Raw genomic sequence first — 15,305 nt, forward strand, 5'->3', positions numbered from 1 at the left:
AAGAAAGCTGGGTAAGGGTTTTGCAGGGTCTGCTCTTCAGATGGGGAGGTAGCAGGTGGAGGTACCTGCCTCAGACTGCATGGACCGGGACAGGGATGTGGACAGTCCCCGTGGGCCCACCCCCCAGGAACTCGCCATCCATACTGTTCCTCGGCAGTGCCCGGGGAAGGTGAGCTTGACTGTTAAAATAGTAATAAACAGCAGTTTTTCATGGAAGCGGAGCCCCCAGGAGGGCCGACAGAGCTGTGCCCATGTGGGTGAGTCTTGGGGTGTCTACGTACCCGGGTCATGCTCAGTGCAGTACTAGTTTCAAATCAACGAGACAGCCCTGTAATCCCCCTTAGGAAATGGCTGTTTTTTGAATAAGAAACCGGGAAGAGCATAGTTGGTGATTGACTCCAGCACAGAAAGCAGAGGAGAACAGCATGCAGAATTATTTAGAAAAAATACGTACGTACGTAAGCGTGGCCTCCGTCCCAACAGGGAAGGAAAGTGAGCCTGTTCTCTGTGTTCTACCCGGGGATTCGAGGTGAACTGTTAACGTGACTGTCCAGTCAGCAGGTGCTGGTTATCGTCCCGCAGGCTGGAGTGCTGGGATCAGACGCTCAACCAGATACAGCCTTGCTCTGGAAGGAACTGTGACCATCAGTCATGACAGGGATGGTAGTGAGTTAGGGCAAAGCAGGCAATGACCAGCCCGGGACCAGATCTGAGTTCTGGGATCCGCTTCTCTGAACCTGTTCTTGTTTGTAAGATGGAGAGAATACTGTCCTCTGGGGATTCAGTCAAACGGTCATGTGTTCTGTGCAAGGGCAGTCATGGTCTGTAGGCATGAAGGGCACGTGGGGAGGGCAGAATTAACTTGATGGGTCCATTTTCCAGCCTGTGAAGCTTAAACCCACAGCCTTGCCGGCGGTTTGTGGATCCTGGGCGTCTGTGGTTGTGGAGAGCGGAGTTAGTGAGACAGAGGGGACTCTGTGTCATTACTTTTCTCTGGTCTTACAGGTAATCGCCATGCCTTCCCACCTCAGCCAGCCGGAGGGTGTGCAAATGAGGGTAGGAGGAGCTCCAACTTAGAAGGGACTGGGTGTCCCCTTGGCTAAATCCCCACCTTCATACCTGTGTGATCGTTTATAGAGGACGAGCCTTATTTTCCGTGTCCAGAGACCAGGAAGTGTGAACGTTCAGATGGCTGCGTCTTAGAGAATCAGAGTAGAGCCAAAAAGGACCCTGGAGATCATGTACCAGGCACGGAAGACGGGTTTTGTTTCATGTGTCAACTTCCGTTGATTGGCAGTGGCTGTCGTGTGCTCTGTTCGGAAGGATTCCGAGCCTCATGACAGGCTCAGTAAGAAGCTGATGGGAACGATGAGCCACGTGCACACAGACACAGGATGAGAAGGGGGATTTTCCAACTCAGATCCAGTCCAGCCGCCACGTTTTAGAAGTTCATGTACTTTAATTGTCAAACTACCCTTCTATCCCCATGCCCCCCCGCCCCCGCCACCACACGTGCAATATCAGACAGTTTCCTTTCTGTTTTGGAAGCTGATTGCCTCAACTGTCTGTAGCTTTATATGTAATTTAGATCAGCATTCCAGCTCTGCTAAGAGAGGCTGCTGTGCGTTTCTCTGTGTCAAGACTTCAGGAAGCAGGTAGTAAAAGTATGTCAGGTTTTTCTTAGACGCAGACATTAGCTCGAGCTGTCATGGGGTCCCCCTGGGGTTGCGGGCACATGTGGAGGCTGTCGGATGTTTTCAGCCCTTCCCCCACCCCTTGGTTGCTTTTAACTCACTTAGTACAGAAATCCACATCGCTTCGTACCCTGTCCTCATTTCTCACTCTGAAAGCCCATCCTCGTGAGTTTAAGCAGGAAGCATTTATAATTTGACACACACCCATGTTCCTTTACATCTGGGCCTTGCACGTGCTGATCCCCGTGCCTGGAAAGCTCTGGTTCACCTGCCTCCCACATCGCTCCTCACCATCGGATCTCAGCTCAGAGGTCACTTCCTTGAGGAGGCCTCGAGCCTGAGCCTTACTGCGAACAAGATGTCCTTCCTCTGGGTTTCCATAGTGCTTATCAGCTTTTTAAAATTGCTGGTGGTCTTGGTCTGAGCTCTGAGGACCGTGTCGACTCCATTTCTGTGCTCAGTGAACCCCTGGCACATAGTAGGTGCTTGGGAGGGGTTTGTCTGCAAGTCTGTTTCTTCTTTGCCTGCTTAACTGTGTCACTGAGCCAGTCTCGCTGGCAGGGACCCAGGGCAGAGTCTTCTGGTATGTTTTAAAACTATTCAAAACCCACAATCTGGCGGATTTATGAAAATAGCAGGAGTTTGCCTTAACTGTTGAAATCTTGAGAGAAATTGGGAGCTTCCTGGGAGAAATGAGAGCACTTGTGCTCTAATTTATTTAAATTGCATAGGGATCTGTGTAGGGGTAAAAGTCACAGGGTGCGTTTGTGGTAAGCCAGTGTTTGTACTCACTTCGCCTGGTGAGGCTGGGCGCACACAGCACCGCTTCATTCGAATGAGGGCAGAGGCGGGCGCCTGGGTGGCTCAGGCAGTGAAGCATCAGCCTTTGGCTCAGGTCATGATCCCGGGGTCCTGGGATCCAGCCCCGAGTCGGGCTCCCTACTCGGCGGGGAGCCTGCTTTTCCCTCTCTCTCTTCCTCTGTGCGCTCACTCTCTCTCAAAGAAATAAAATCTTTAAAAAAAATGAGGGCGGAGGTGAATTTCCTAGCACCCTGTTCATCGCTAAAACGTTCATTTTAAATAATTTTTTCCATGAAAATTTTTTGAAGACTCTCTCCCTTTAAAACCTTTGCCCCGACTCTGTTCCGAAACAGAGAGAGCAGGAATTCCATACTTTTCTAATGGGTGCGAGTGAGCGAGTGACTCACGGTCGTCATTGTGTGTGGCCGCTGGTGCTGAGGGAACAGAACCCTTTGTTCTTTCACCGAGCAGCCGCAGAATGTAGTTCGAGCCCTTTGTGTGCACGCACACACAGGGTTTCTGGTCTCTTCCCTGCAGTCAGGTAACTGGCCGATGTCCTGCTGCTGGCACTGGGCCTGTTCCGTGCTTGTCCCCGCTGTTGGTTTGCTGTTTTTATCCGTCGTGAGCTGGGAGCCTGGATCATCGGAGGTGTTTAAATTCTTTTTGAGTATGATATCATTAGAACCTTTGGGGCCTTTGCTGTGAACAGAGTATGTAAAGATTTGCCGTGTGAACTCTGACTTCCGTCTGGGCCGATCTGAGACCTTCCAAATGCTTTCCTCCTGCATGTCCGCTCCCTGCTGGTTATACACCAGCGCGTGGCCCGTGGAAGGTGAATCATCACTGGCGACGGCTGGCGGGGTGGGTCTGCACCTGTTAGGTCCACCAAAGGCTTATGAGGGGCGCTTGCCCGGTGTCTGGGGACTGACCGAGGGGACAGAGGTGAGAGCACTCACGTGGGCTGGATGCAGCACTGTGGCCAGGGAAAGATTTTGGTGAGACTGATTGCAGGCTTTGAATATTCAGGTAGGTATTTCCTTGTTATCAAAACTAAAATCGTGATTGAACATCAGCTCAGCTTTAATGCAGAAGGTTAGTCATTGTGGTCATATATTTATTTATGTTTATGGATTAGAACCTCTTGGGCCAAGTAAAAGGCCTCCAGTTAAAAAAATGCATTAGCCTGAAAATGTTTCCGCTTCACACGTTGATAAAGTTCTGCACCTTATCAGCAACGAGAAGGGCTTGACCACGGTGTGCTGATGTGCAGGGCAGACCTTAACCGTATTCTTAGGTCTGTGGATGTGAGTGCTCTGAAGGGTCCCTGAGGCCCACACCCCCAGCGCCTCCTGCCCACCTTCAGGCTGGAAGGTGAGAAGTGGGGCTGCAGTTTTGGTTGAGCTAACGCCCAGCCCCCATACGTAAGACTCAACCATGACCTCGGGGAAAAGCCGTTTTGAGTGCTTTCTCACTTGAGAAATACTAGGACAAGCTCGCATGTCACTCCACACACACGTTACGCCCAAGGACTGGAAATGAATCACAACACTAATTCTTGGGATCCAGCTCGGTTTGTTTATCCCAGCGGTGGTTGGGGATACGTTGGGCCATTTTTGCACAGGGTGAGCGGGTGCCCGTAAGTCTGTCAAGAAAACCATGCTATTTGTGGCATGTCGCTTCTCCCCCAAATAGAACAGGACATAATAGGAAAGGGTGAGCTCTGTGGAGTTTTTCACCTGCAAGCAACCTTGCACCTCACCCACTTCATCACATCGTAAGGTGTGGAAACCGTTTCGTAGATACGGAGACCAGGCCTGCGAGACAGAGTATGACGTGTCGGAGTCACGCCTCTTCGGGTGACCGAGCCTGTCTAGAGCCCAATATTTGACTGTTTGTGTACGTGGTGGAAACTGACTAGGCAGGCAGATGAGGGTGCATTCGGCCTCACGCATAATCGGGGAGACATAGCGCAAAACAGCGAAATGAGGTTTTTTGGCGTCTCTGGCAAAATTGAGAAAAAGTGGTAGGACGGAGGCGTGGGAGGATGGGATTGGGACTTGCTGTTTTTCGGTTGTGAGAAAGCAAAACGGTAAAGCCTTTCAGCGGGGCAATTTATTAAAGAAGGAAGTAAGGATGTGCGTAACTAGCCACTAAGGTGTTCTCTGTAGCATTGTTTAGATTAAAATAGCGAAAACTTGAACCTCTCGAAGAAGATTGGTTGAATTAGTTTGTGGCCTTTGTACAAAGTCGATATGAGACCATCAGAAACGATGCATATAGGGGCGGCTGGGTGGCTCAGTCGGTTAAGCGTCTGCCTTCGGCTTGGGTCATGGTCTCGGGGTCCTGGGATTGAGGCCCCGTGCTGTGCTCTGTGCTCAGCAGGGGGTCTGCTTCTCCCTCTCCCTCTGCCCCTCTCCCCACTCAGGCTCGCTCGCTCCCTCCCTCCCTCTCTCTGAAATGAATAAACTCTTTTTTTAAAAAATGACACATATATGTTTGGGATTTGCTCTAGAATACTCCAGCCAAACACTGAGACAGAGAACGCGGGGGAGGGGGCGGAACCGATGTGCAAACTGTTGATCACGTGAAGCTGGGTGATGCGGGTGGGAGGTTTGTTCCGCTGTTCTCCTTTGTCTGTTTGACGTCCCGCATGATGGAAAGGTGGAGTTCTACACAGCCTTATTTTGGAGGACGCGGTATTTCCCGTGGGGTTGACTCTCTCTCCTGTGCTTTGCTTCCCACACACCAAAAAGAGCCACTGGTACTGAAGTTCGTTCACTGTCACGAGAGGATAGTTACGCTCTCTGAATGGAAAAGGGCCACAGAGCGCTACGGACGGAATTCCCATTTGGTTTAAAAAATAAACCCATACAAAGAAAACAGATGGGCGTGTGTATACCTGGAGGGATAGCGCTGGGCACAAAGACTCCTGTTTCTCGAGCTAATCTCCCCTCCCCCCTGCAGCAGACACAGATCACTGGTGACGTTTTATGAACCGTTGAGCTTAACTAGTTATGTTGCTCTTTTGGTTTAGGGAAGAGCATGGAGGAAATAAAGAAGCTGCTGCTGCTCGTGCTGGGCTGTGCCGTCCAGGTACGGGTGGGGCCGGCGGGGCGCGGGGTGGCCTGCTCTCAGCCGTCTTGGGTTTGAGTTATGAGCTGGGAGCTCTTGGGTTCCTGAGAGAGCGGAGGCCGCCATGTCTGGCACAGGGTGCCTCGGGCCAGAGGGCAGGTGGGGGGACCCATGGGGTCCCCATGTAGGAGCATCTAGAACAGGTGTCGATGACCTATGGCCTGTGGCCACATTGACCTGCCACCTATGTTTATAAATGAAGTTTTATGAACACAGTCATGCTCACTCCTTTACACACGCTCTGTGGCCGCATTCACACCATCGCAGCAGAGCTGAGGCCAAATGGTCCACTGGGTCTGAGATTTTTTTTTTTTTTTTTTTTTTTTACAACTGGCCCTTCACAGATGAAGCTTGCCAGCGCCTGGCCTAGACTGGGTGTTCTTATTCTTTACGTGTTTAAGACTCCCCTGGAGAGCTGACTCGAAGTGCAGATTTCAGCATCCCCCCTACCCCCCCCCCCCCCGGTGTTGTCAGTCTGGGATGAGCCCCCCAGGTGATTCTGCTGTAGGTCTGATACAGGTAGTTGGAGCAACTTCTAGAGAAACCTCCGTGGGAGGGCTGGGGGGAAGGCAGGAGCTTGCTCAGTTATGAAGGAGAAGGCTTGGGGGGCGGGTGGGTGGGCAGTTCCTTTTGAAAGTGTACTTCGGCGGCAGGGCGGCCCTGGGTTGCCCTCGCACGGGGCTTTCTTTAATACCTGTTACCCTCCACAGTGTGAGAGGAAAGAGGAATTTATCGAAAGAATCAAACAGCTGGACATTGAGACCCAAGCTGGGATCGTGGCCCATATACAGGAGGTAGGTGTGTGGCCCCGTGGGGCGTGGCTGTGGATGGCGCTCCTGTGGCCACATGGCGCTGGGCGCACTCCACCGGGGAAAAGCTTAGAGAGTCTGTCACCGTTAATGATCTTCTGCTATTAGGATTCAGATGCCTCAGACACATTGATTCTATTTGGCAAGGTAACCATCAGCAAGCTAAAATGGGGTAAAAATAAGAAAAAAAAATTTTTTTAAACCCTTAACCGAGTCTTCTTTTGCTTCCTCTTCTTGCCTAATATGGACTCAGACTATTTTTAAGAACTGTCAAGTGGTTTAGGCTCAGAATTTGATTTACAGACCCTGAGAATGTCTTCTGGCAAATGTCACCCTCCTTCGAATAGTTGATCTTTATAGAGAGAGATTCTCTGCTTCTGTCAGTGACATGGCAGAGAAACAAGCCGCCCCCACTTGGGGAGTTAAAAACCAGCAAGTCCCAGGGCTGTGTGCAAAGACCCAGGCTCCTAGATGGGGTCGGGAGGGCTCTGTACCAAGAGCAACCCCTCCACCATTGCCCTTAGGGCGACATGGTTCCCCAGGAAAATGAGCCTGGAGAGACAAGTGCCCACCTGAAAATTTCCTTCCCTGACCTCCACCACACCCTCTCTCCAAAAGGAGCGCTGTATAGGGGTGCCTGGGTGGCTCAGTCGTTAGGCGTCTGCCTTCGGCTCGGGTCATGATCCCAGCGTTCTGGGATCGAGCCCCGCGTTGGGCTCCCTGCTCAGTGGGGAGCCTGCTTCTCCCTCTCCCACTCCCCCTGCTTGTGTTCCCTCTCTCGCTGCCTCTCTCTCTGTCAAATAAATAAATAGAATCTTTAAAAAAAAAAAAAAAGGCACTGTATGCTTGAATCATCTCAGGAGATACAGTTTCGCTTTCAGTGTAATTGGACAGATGAAGGAAAGACACACAAAAGACACGAGCAGGAGTTCATAGGAGCAGGTGTATAACTGGCAGGAGTAGCTGAAGGCAGAGCTCCCTGTGCTGGCAGCAGGGACAGGCTGCTCCTGGGGTTGGGGGCTCCCGCAGCTGCCCAAGGCACTGCGTGTGGTCGTGGTGAGCTCTGAGCCAGGATTTGAGGCAGGAGATGAATGGAGCTCGTTGCAGGTAGGAGGTCCATCAGGGAAAGTCAGTAATATAGCAGATATTCTCAGCCACCTGTATCGGGCTGACCAGTGGTGAGCTTCAGAATGATTCTGCTTTTTTTCCTTTCACGTCTGTTTTTTTTGAAAATTGTGTTTATTCCAGGGCCTGGGTCCTGGAGACTCACCAGTTCTTTCCACTTGCTGTTTTTCCTGCTCAGACAGCAGGATGTTAAAAAGAGAGAGAGAGAGAGAAGGGATGTGGCCAGAAAGGATTCCTGCATGCCTCTCATGTGGGGGCTGATGGTGGGGGCTGGGCTTCACAATTAACTGGGTGCTTCTTAAACGTTCAGGTGTCCAGACCCCATGAGAGGCCAACTGAGTCAGAACTAGTCGAGGACGGGCACCAGCCTTCAATTAAAAGCTCCTCGGGTGACTGACGTGCACCTGGGGTTGAGCCCCTGTGCCCTGCTCCACAGAGGCCTTTCCCCAGCCTTGGTTTGGGGCAGGCCCAGCACCCAGCCTCCGCTCCCAGCTCTGACTGTGCCCTGTACCACGGGATGAGATTTCTACTGATCCTTCGTGATCAGCTGATTCCCAGTTTTTCCTTTGTAAGGGGGGGAGAGGTAAAAAAGGGGGGGTGGCTTTTGAGAAACTAAAGGGCCCTGTCTTTTGTTTTCTTTAAACTATTTTCTGTCTCCGTGTACTGCCCTGAAAAATTTAAGAACTTCTGTTGGTGTGCCTCACTAAGTGGATAGCCCTGGTTTCTTTTTATTTTCCTCTGTTGAGGCCTGAGTCTGCAAATACTTCTCTTCCCAAACGGAGACATCAGGCACTCAAAATAGATCTTCTGCCCCCTTGGTAGGTCTGGAGGGGGAGGTGTGAGAAGGTCAGGCTGGCGGCAGCCACGGAGAGGCTGCCCAGTACGGACGTAGCTGTGGGCCTCCGCTCACACCTGACAGAAAGGGGAAACCAGATGATCTTACGTGCCCTGTGGGGATGAGATACGGGCTTACCTGAAGTTGGTTTTAGATAATGACCTATTTCCCCCCAAAATAAAATTGTCACGTGCCCAACATTCTGACAGAAGCCTTTGATTTAACATTTGCCATATTCACATTTGATTTGAAGTAATAACACACGGTCCCTCTCCTCCCCCTTGGAGCCTCTGAGGCTGCCCTTCCTTGTGTTGGAAGTCCATGGTGCTCCAGGAACAGTACCCGAGGGCTGTTTAGGGAAATACTGTATTGTAGGAGTGCTTTCCGACAAGAAAGCAAAATCCAGGTGTTCTTAAAGGTGGTGTTGAAAGCAGGAGCGGCTTGTGGAAGCAGCTCGCACCTGCTGAGGCAGCCCCCTTCTCAGGCAGACCTGTCGGCGAGGGGTTGCTGGTGTCGGTGGAGTGACTCAGCCGCGACCCCGCCTCGTCTTGTGCGGGGAGGTGGGTGCTCCTTACTGGCCTCCGCAGCGTCTGCCTGTGCCCACAGGTGACCCACAACCAGGAGAATGTGTTCGACCTGCAGTGGCTGGAGCTCCCGGACGTGGCCCCAGAGGAGCTGGAGGCCCTCTCGAGGAACATGGTGTTCCATCTCAGGAGGCTCATCGATGAGCGAGACGAGTGCACGGAGGTGCGTCACCAGCGGGAGGAGAAGGCCCTAGAAACACCGAGCTCTGGGCGGGGGGGGCTCCTGCATTCACACGCTCCCGGTCATCCCTCTGAATATTCCATCTCTTCTGAAAAACTCGCACTCCTTTCTCCTGCCTCCCTCGTGGTTTCTCGCTCCCAGCGGGCGTCTCCTCTCACTTTCTCCCTGTCTTCCCGCGTGCGTGGCCGCGTGCGTGCCGGCACCGTTCGGGGCGCGCTGGTGTGACTGCTGCTTTCCCTCCCGCCCCGCCGCAGCTGATCGTGGACCTGACCCAGGAGCGGGACTACTTGCAGACGCAGCAGCCGCCCAGCCCGCTCAAGTCCTCCAGCGCCGAGTCCACGCCCAGCCCCACCAGCAGCCTCTCCAGCGAGGACAGGCAGCACCTGGCCGTGGAGCTGGCCGACACCAAGGCCCGGCTGCGCCGTGTCAGGCAGGAGCTGTGAGTCTCAGTGACCCCGGGCTGTCTTCCTGCTGTTGCGTGGGGGTGTTGCAGACGCTGTCTGTCGTGCGCTCCATGTCTGCGTGGTGTAGCCAGCTGGAGTACTCCAATGTGGGCCCCAGCATCAGTGGGCTCTGCCCCGAGCTTGGGCGCTGTTTGAATGTGGACTGGTCACCTCCCTGTCTGGGCTCCTGCCAGTCCGGGTTACAGATTGTCTGCAGAAGCAGCCTCCTGTCCACACTAGTCCCATTTGGGGCAGGAATGATCACACATGGGGGTGTGTTCTTGGCTGGAGGGAGGATGCAGCTCACCCCATCGGGTGCATCTGCTGTCCCCTCTCTCCTGCAGCAGGTGACTATCACTTCACCCCATCTCGGGAGCTGCCCGCCTCCCCCTTGCTGCCTGCCTGGCTGTGGGGAGTGCACCTGTGGCTGGAGCTCCTTACCTGCCCTGCACCCTCAGGGAAATCCAGCGTCTGGTGGGTGGGGTTTGAGAGCAGCCTTTGAAAAGTGAAAAATGGAAAACGAATTTGAGTCAGGAACATTTTTGCAGGCTCCATCTGCAGACTCCTCGCTCCCAGAAGCGTCCCCTTCCCTCTCCCTGCTGTGGTCTCGAGAGGTGGGGGGCTGGTGGGGGTGCTAGCTGAGGAGGCCTCACCACGGTTCCTCCAAATTGCCCCTCAGGGAGGAGAAGACGGAGCAGCTCGTGGACACCAGGCATGAGGTGGACCAGCTGGTGCTAGAGCTGCAGAAAGTCAAGCAGGAGGTGAGCGGGAGGGCCTGTGCGCATGTCCAGGAGGAGGGGGCGGTGGTGGCGGGGACTCCCCAGTAACTGAGGCCCGGAGGTTCGGGACCGTAGCATCCGGGGCTTCCAGCAAAGGCCTCTGTGTCTGTCCGGCCCAAAGCAGCACTGCCCGAGAGCCAGCTGTCCTGAGAATGGCTGTGAGGGGTGACCACGAGTCTTCGTGATAGTGTGTGGGGACCCTCCGCCCAACAAGGACCTGCCCGGCCACCAGAACATGGCTTCTCCTGGGATGTCCTGGAAACGCTGCCCTGCGGGGACTTGGCCCCCTCTTCCCTCTGCAGAGGGGTGCCCTAAGCTGGGTTCCCCTGCCTTTCCCCACCTTCCAGAACATCCAGCTGGCGGCTGACGCCCGCTCTGCTCGCGCCTATCGAGATGAGCTGGACTCGCTGAGGGAGAAGGCGAACCGTGTGGAGAGGCTGGAGATGGAGCTGGTGCGCTGCAAGGAGAAGCTGCACGACGTGGACTTCTACAAGGCCCGCATGGAGGTGAGCCCGTGCCTTCCAGACGCACCTGCAAGATTTGGGGAAAGGGGGCCATTGTATCTCCACGGCGATGCTGTCCCCGTACCTTAGTCTATCTGCGCGTCCCCAGAAGGCCCCCTCTGTGCTCCTTGCCTGGCTGGAGGCATCAGAGGGGTGAGGGAGGGGAGAGAACATGGTTCTGTGATGAAGAACTCTGATTTCTTGTAGGGTTTTTCCTTCTCCCTCCTCATGCCACAGTGATGACCATCTACTCATGGATTTTTCTTTTTTTTCCTCCTTCTTTTTCTGGTTTTCTGTGGTTAACTCTTGCCAGGACTCTGTTTCCTCATCCATAAAATAGAGATAGTCCTACCACTTCATGAGTTTTTTCAGATGAAAGAGGCAGAATTTCTGGCACTTGGGCAAATCCCATAGTGAGCCCTCAGCCGTGGAACCCACTTGGATCCTCAGGTTCTGGGTGGACGGCGGGGTAGGGCGTCAGGGCTAACGGGGGACTGGAGACCAAGACCCAGGTGAGGTCACTGGTGCTTCAGCCACTCACCCTGACTGCCTCACATCAGCCACTGGTTCTGGGACCCTCTTTTCCAAGGATTTGGGGATTTTTGCCCCTGTCACCAATCCCAGGGGGTCGGGAGGTAGTTGTAATAAGCTGGTAAAATCAGGATGTCAGCACATAGCAAGTGGGCTTTTTTGGGAAGAAATAATCCCAGTTGCCACTCAGGAGGCTTTTGAGGGGACTGGACACAGATCTGGGGAGCACGGTGGCCCTCTCCCAGCTGTGCTGCTGGCAGGCACGCTTGGGAGGGCTGTGTGGCTGAAGACCCGGACATGCTCTCCTGCTGCAGGTGGGCCCTGCCCCTGGGCCGTGGGAGGAGAGGGGGAGGCTGTGGTGCAGGGCCTATTTGGTACCCAAGGAGTGTCTATTCCCTGAGGAATGTGACACCCTACCTCCTGCCAAGAAGGCGCCTTTGGTGCTGCGGCCTTGGCCTGAGTCCCACGTGGGGGTGGGAGACCAGCTCTGGCTTTGTCCTGGAAACGGTCCACTGGCCCCGCTGAATTTGAAAGGCATAAATCCCCGGCACAGACAGGTTCTGGGACGTGGGCACACACCGGGGCCTCTCATCACTTACTAGAAATGTCATAATTGGGAGAATGAGACAGTCCCACCCATTTCCCCAGACTGCTGCCCCAGCAGCCCCTCCTGTGCATGGTGGGGACCTTATGCAGCCCCCAGATGGGATCAGAGGTGGAGTGTGGTTCCCCCTCTCATCCTGATTCTGTCCGGTGAAGCAGGTGGATGTCAGGATCCAGTCTCTGATCTCTGTGTTCATGCCTGCCCTGTCCAGGCAGCTTCACGGGGTCCTCCAGACACAGCCACTTCGCGCCTGCCTGCTGCCAAGGCCTGCACCAGCAGCGAGGGATCTAGACACAGGATGATGCATGGCCTGTGTTCACGGAGCTTGCAGACTTCAGGGTTTCTCCTGGGATCCCCTCATCCTCAGATTTCTCCAATTCTCATATTTCATGCCTCTCTGTAGTAACCACATTTTTCACATTGATGAATGTCATAGTGAAGAGTAACGGTGAGATGGGTAATGCCTTAAATTTTGCTTTAGTTTTTATTAACCACAAGAGGAACAGCGTGTGTCTGCGTGAGATGTTGACTTGGGGGCAGGCAGTGGGTGTGCAGACGCTTTGCAGCCCAGGCTGGCTGATGCATTGGGACTGGTCCGTGGAGTTCCAGCCACTGTGGAGAGGATGCTTCTTGCTGTGCTCCCGAGGCCCATGCTAACAGGGGTCAGCGGACGGGAGTACCTGGGCACCCATCCTTAGATTTGAAGTAGTTACATGAGCCTTGCTCACTGTTGGGGGCGGGGTCATAGGCCCCAGTCACGGAAGGTACGTGCCATCCTCAGGAAGCGTGTTAGAGAGGGGAATAGTGTCGTGTGTATTTCAGAAGCACATGCGTGTTGCTGGGTGAGAACAGATCACAAGGGGTGTCAGGATGCCATAGGCTATGAGAAGTCTACCAGCCAGATTTTATCAGCCTGAATGGCCCCGCCGCCTTCTGCCCACTCCCTGGCACAAGGCCAGGAGGGGCTGAGCAGTTAGTAGAGTGACAACCGTGTGCTCTCATTCCCGTCTCACAGCAGCCCCGGGGACGAGCTGAGCTCGGGGAGGTTGAGCGGACGGTGCAGGGCCACTGGCTGCACATGCAGACCCAGGTCTGTCTGGTGTTCCAGCCCCCTTTCTGCTGCAGCTTCCCTGACTGCCGCTGGCGTAGGCCCCGAGGTGGGGGGTCTGTTTGCTTTGACTATGGATATAGGCTCCGCATCTAGACCAGTAGATGAACACTTGTTGAAAGAATTCTGTCTGGGGTTTTCTTGGGGCAGCATTTGCAGAGCCGGCTGCTGCTGGGGCACAGTGGAGCCCCCCGACCCTCTCAGATCCCTGTGCCGTCTCCCCCTGGCCAGCCGCCTACCAGAGCGCTCAGATGTGCGTTGGAAGTTAACCTGGAGTGCAGCTCAGAGACCTCAAAACAGGTTGCTTTGGGATGAGCCAGCAGTATTTGGGGGCCTGCAGGGATCGAGGTGGGCTGTCTGCCCCTGGGTGCGGGGGCCCAGGCTTGGGCCACTCAGTCCCTCTAGTGCTTCGTGTCGGGGGCAGCGCTGCCTCGATGCGCTGGTGTGTCTGATGGGACCGCGTTTGTGTTTCAGTAAACAAGGTTGCCCAGCTCTATGTGGAAAATCAGATTTTCCAGGGTGTGCTGATGCCCATTTCCAAGGGATTCCCCATAAGGTTCCTAAATAATTTCTAAGCAATTAGAAGTACTCGGTGACATACAGAAATGTGTCTGTGAATTGAGATTGGCCTGCATGTGATAAAACCTGAGGTTAGAAAAGTATGATGCGTACACATCCAGAAACCAAAGACAGAACGGACGGAGAGCTGGGTAGATGGGTGGACGTGTGACAAAGCAAATAGAGTGAAACACTAATTACAGAATCCAGGGAGGTGCGCATGACGTTCAGAATATTTATTTCAACTCTTCAGCATACTTTAAAATCTCCATAGCACAATATGGAGGGGGAAGTAAAAAGATAGCAGTGGGCGTTAACTCTTCTGAATAAGCTGATAGGTGATTGACATCAATTTAATAATGAAATAATTTAAAGTATTAATCAGTTTCAAGCTATGCAACTGCTCTCTGTGAGTGTTAGATCTCTGTTTCTCAAGGTGTGGTCTGTATCTACCTGTGTCCCAGTCTGTTCAGGAGGCCTGTTCAAAATGCAGATTCCTGGGCACCACCCTAGATCCTGGGAGTGGACCCTAGGAATGTGCATTCCGCAGGCTCTCTCCCAGATGGCTCTTCTGCACTGTCAGGCATGCGGCCCCCAGTCGTAGATGGACAGGGCACTCTTCTTCCTGCTGGCTTTTCTCTGCCAGAGGCGGGGTGGGCAGGGCTGACGGCCAGCCTGTGGGTGGAGCTTGGCCGGAGGCTTCCTGTGTTCACCTCCAGCCCCTTAGGCACGGACTGGGTCTTATCTCGACTGCATGCCCGGGGCCTGGCACACACTAGGCACTTCGTAATCACCCCACAAGTCGGGTAAAGCCCCACTGCTCAGCAATAGAAAAATTTAGCCTGGGGAGAAGGACAGGAAGGATCAGGCACCTTTGTCCCCTCCAGAATGGAGTGGTGTTAGGTGTGAACGGGCAGAAGGGCAGCAAGAAGAGCACAATTGTTGTGTTCAGGCCAGCTCATGCTGTGGATACCTACCCTATAGGGGACCCGCTTCTAGACGCAGGGAGTGGCAGGTGGCCCAGGTGCCCTCCCCGAGAGCCTGGCCAGTCTCACTGCTGAGAAGCACAGTAACGCATCTCACGGGCAGGCAGCGTGTGTTAGTGCCGCATGGGAGGAAACGATAAAAGGTCTTGGAGTTCAGGGCGAGGGCAGGGTTGATTTTGGTTCGAAAAATATGGACCACAAGTTTCCACGTTTTGTTGCCAAGCTTCTGGCAGCTCTTCTGTGGCTCCTAGTCTAGTTTACTTAAGGGTTCATGTGACAGGAGGAGGCAGCGTGGGCATCCGCAGGTGCAGCAGGAAGCATGCGGTGGGTGCCCCGGTGGTCCTTGACTTCCCTTTGCAAGCAGGTGTCCCTCCTCACTGCTGCCAGTGGGCCCTATGGGAGGACAATGGAGGCAGAGAGGCTGCCTGGAGGTTCCTCTTGTCCCGTGTTTTGCTTTTGGCTGAAATTCCTGACAGCAAAGGGCAGGTGCGTTGCTGCCATGTGCGTCCTAAGCAGGGTAAAAGTGAGATGGGCCTTGTCCTCACGCCTCTGAGATTTATGGCTTTCTAGGCAGTGCTGGCTCCAAAGTAAACATAGTCTGAGAGGTGGAGACCCAGCAGGGCACAGTCCTA

General features: G+C 53.9%; 1 protein-coding gene across 2 annotated transcripts in view; it reads left to right on the forward strand.

Annotated features, from left to right (window-relative positions):
* CCDC88C (coiled-coil domain containing 88C) overlaps window positions 1–15,305 on the forward strand; it is a 124,455-nt gene that overhangs the window by 56,997 nt on the left and 52,153 nt on the right. For both annotated transcript variants that reach the window (XM_026515445.4, XM_044389966.3), the window contains exons 5-10: window positions 5,530–5,588; window positions 6,338–6,421; window positions 9,003–9,143; window positions 9,416–9,600; window positions 10,284–10,365; window positions 10,731–10,889. In XM_026515445.4, the coding sequence (XP_026371230.2) occupies window positions 5,530–5,588; window positions 6,338–6,421; window positions 9,003–9,143; window positions 9,416–9,600; window positions 10,284–10,365; window positions 10,731–10,889 (710 nt within the window). The remainder of the gene's footprint in view (window positions 1–5,529; window positions 5,589–6,337; window positions 6,422–9,002; window positions 9,144–9,415; window positions 9,601–10,283; window positions 10,366–10,730; window positions 10,890–15,305) is intronic.

Source organism: Ursus arctos, unplaced genomic scaffold (assembly GCF_023065955.2).
Source record: "Ursus arctos isolate Adak ecotype North America unplaced genomic scaffold, UrsArc2.0 scaffold_25, whole genome shotgun sequence".
NCBI lineage: Eukaryota > Metazoa > Chordata > Mammalia > Carnivora > Ursidae > Ursus > Ursus arctos.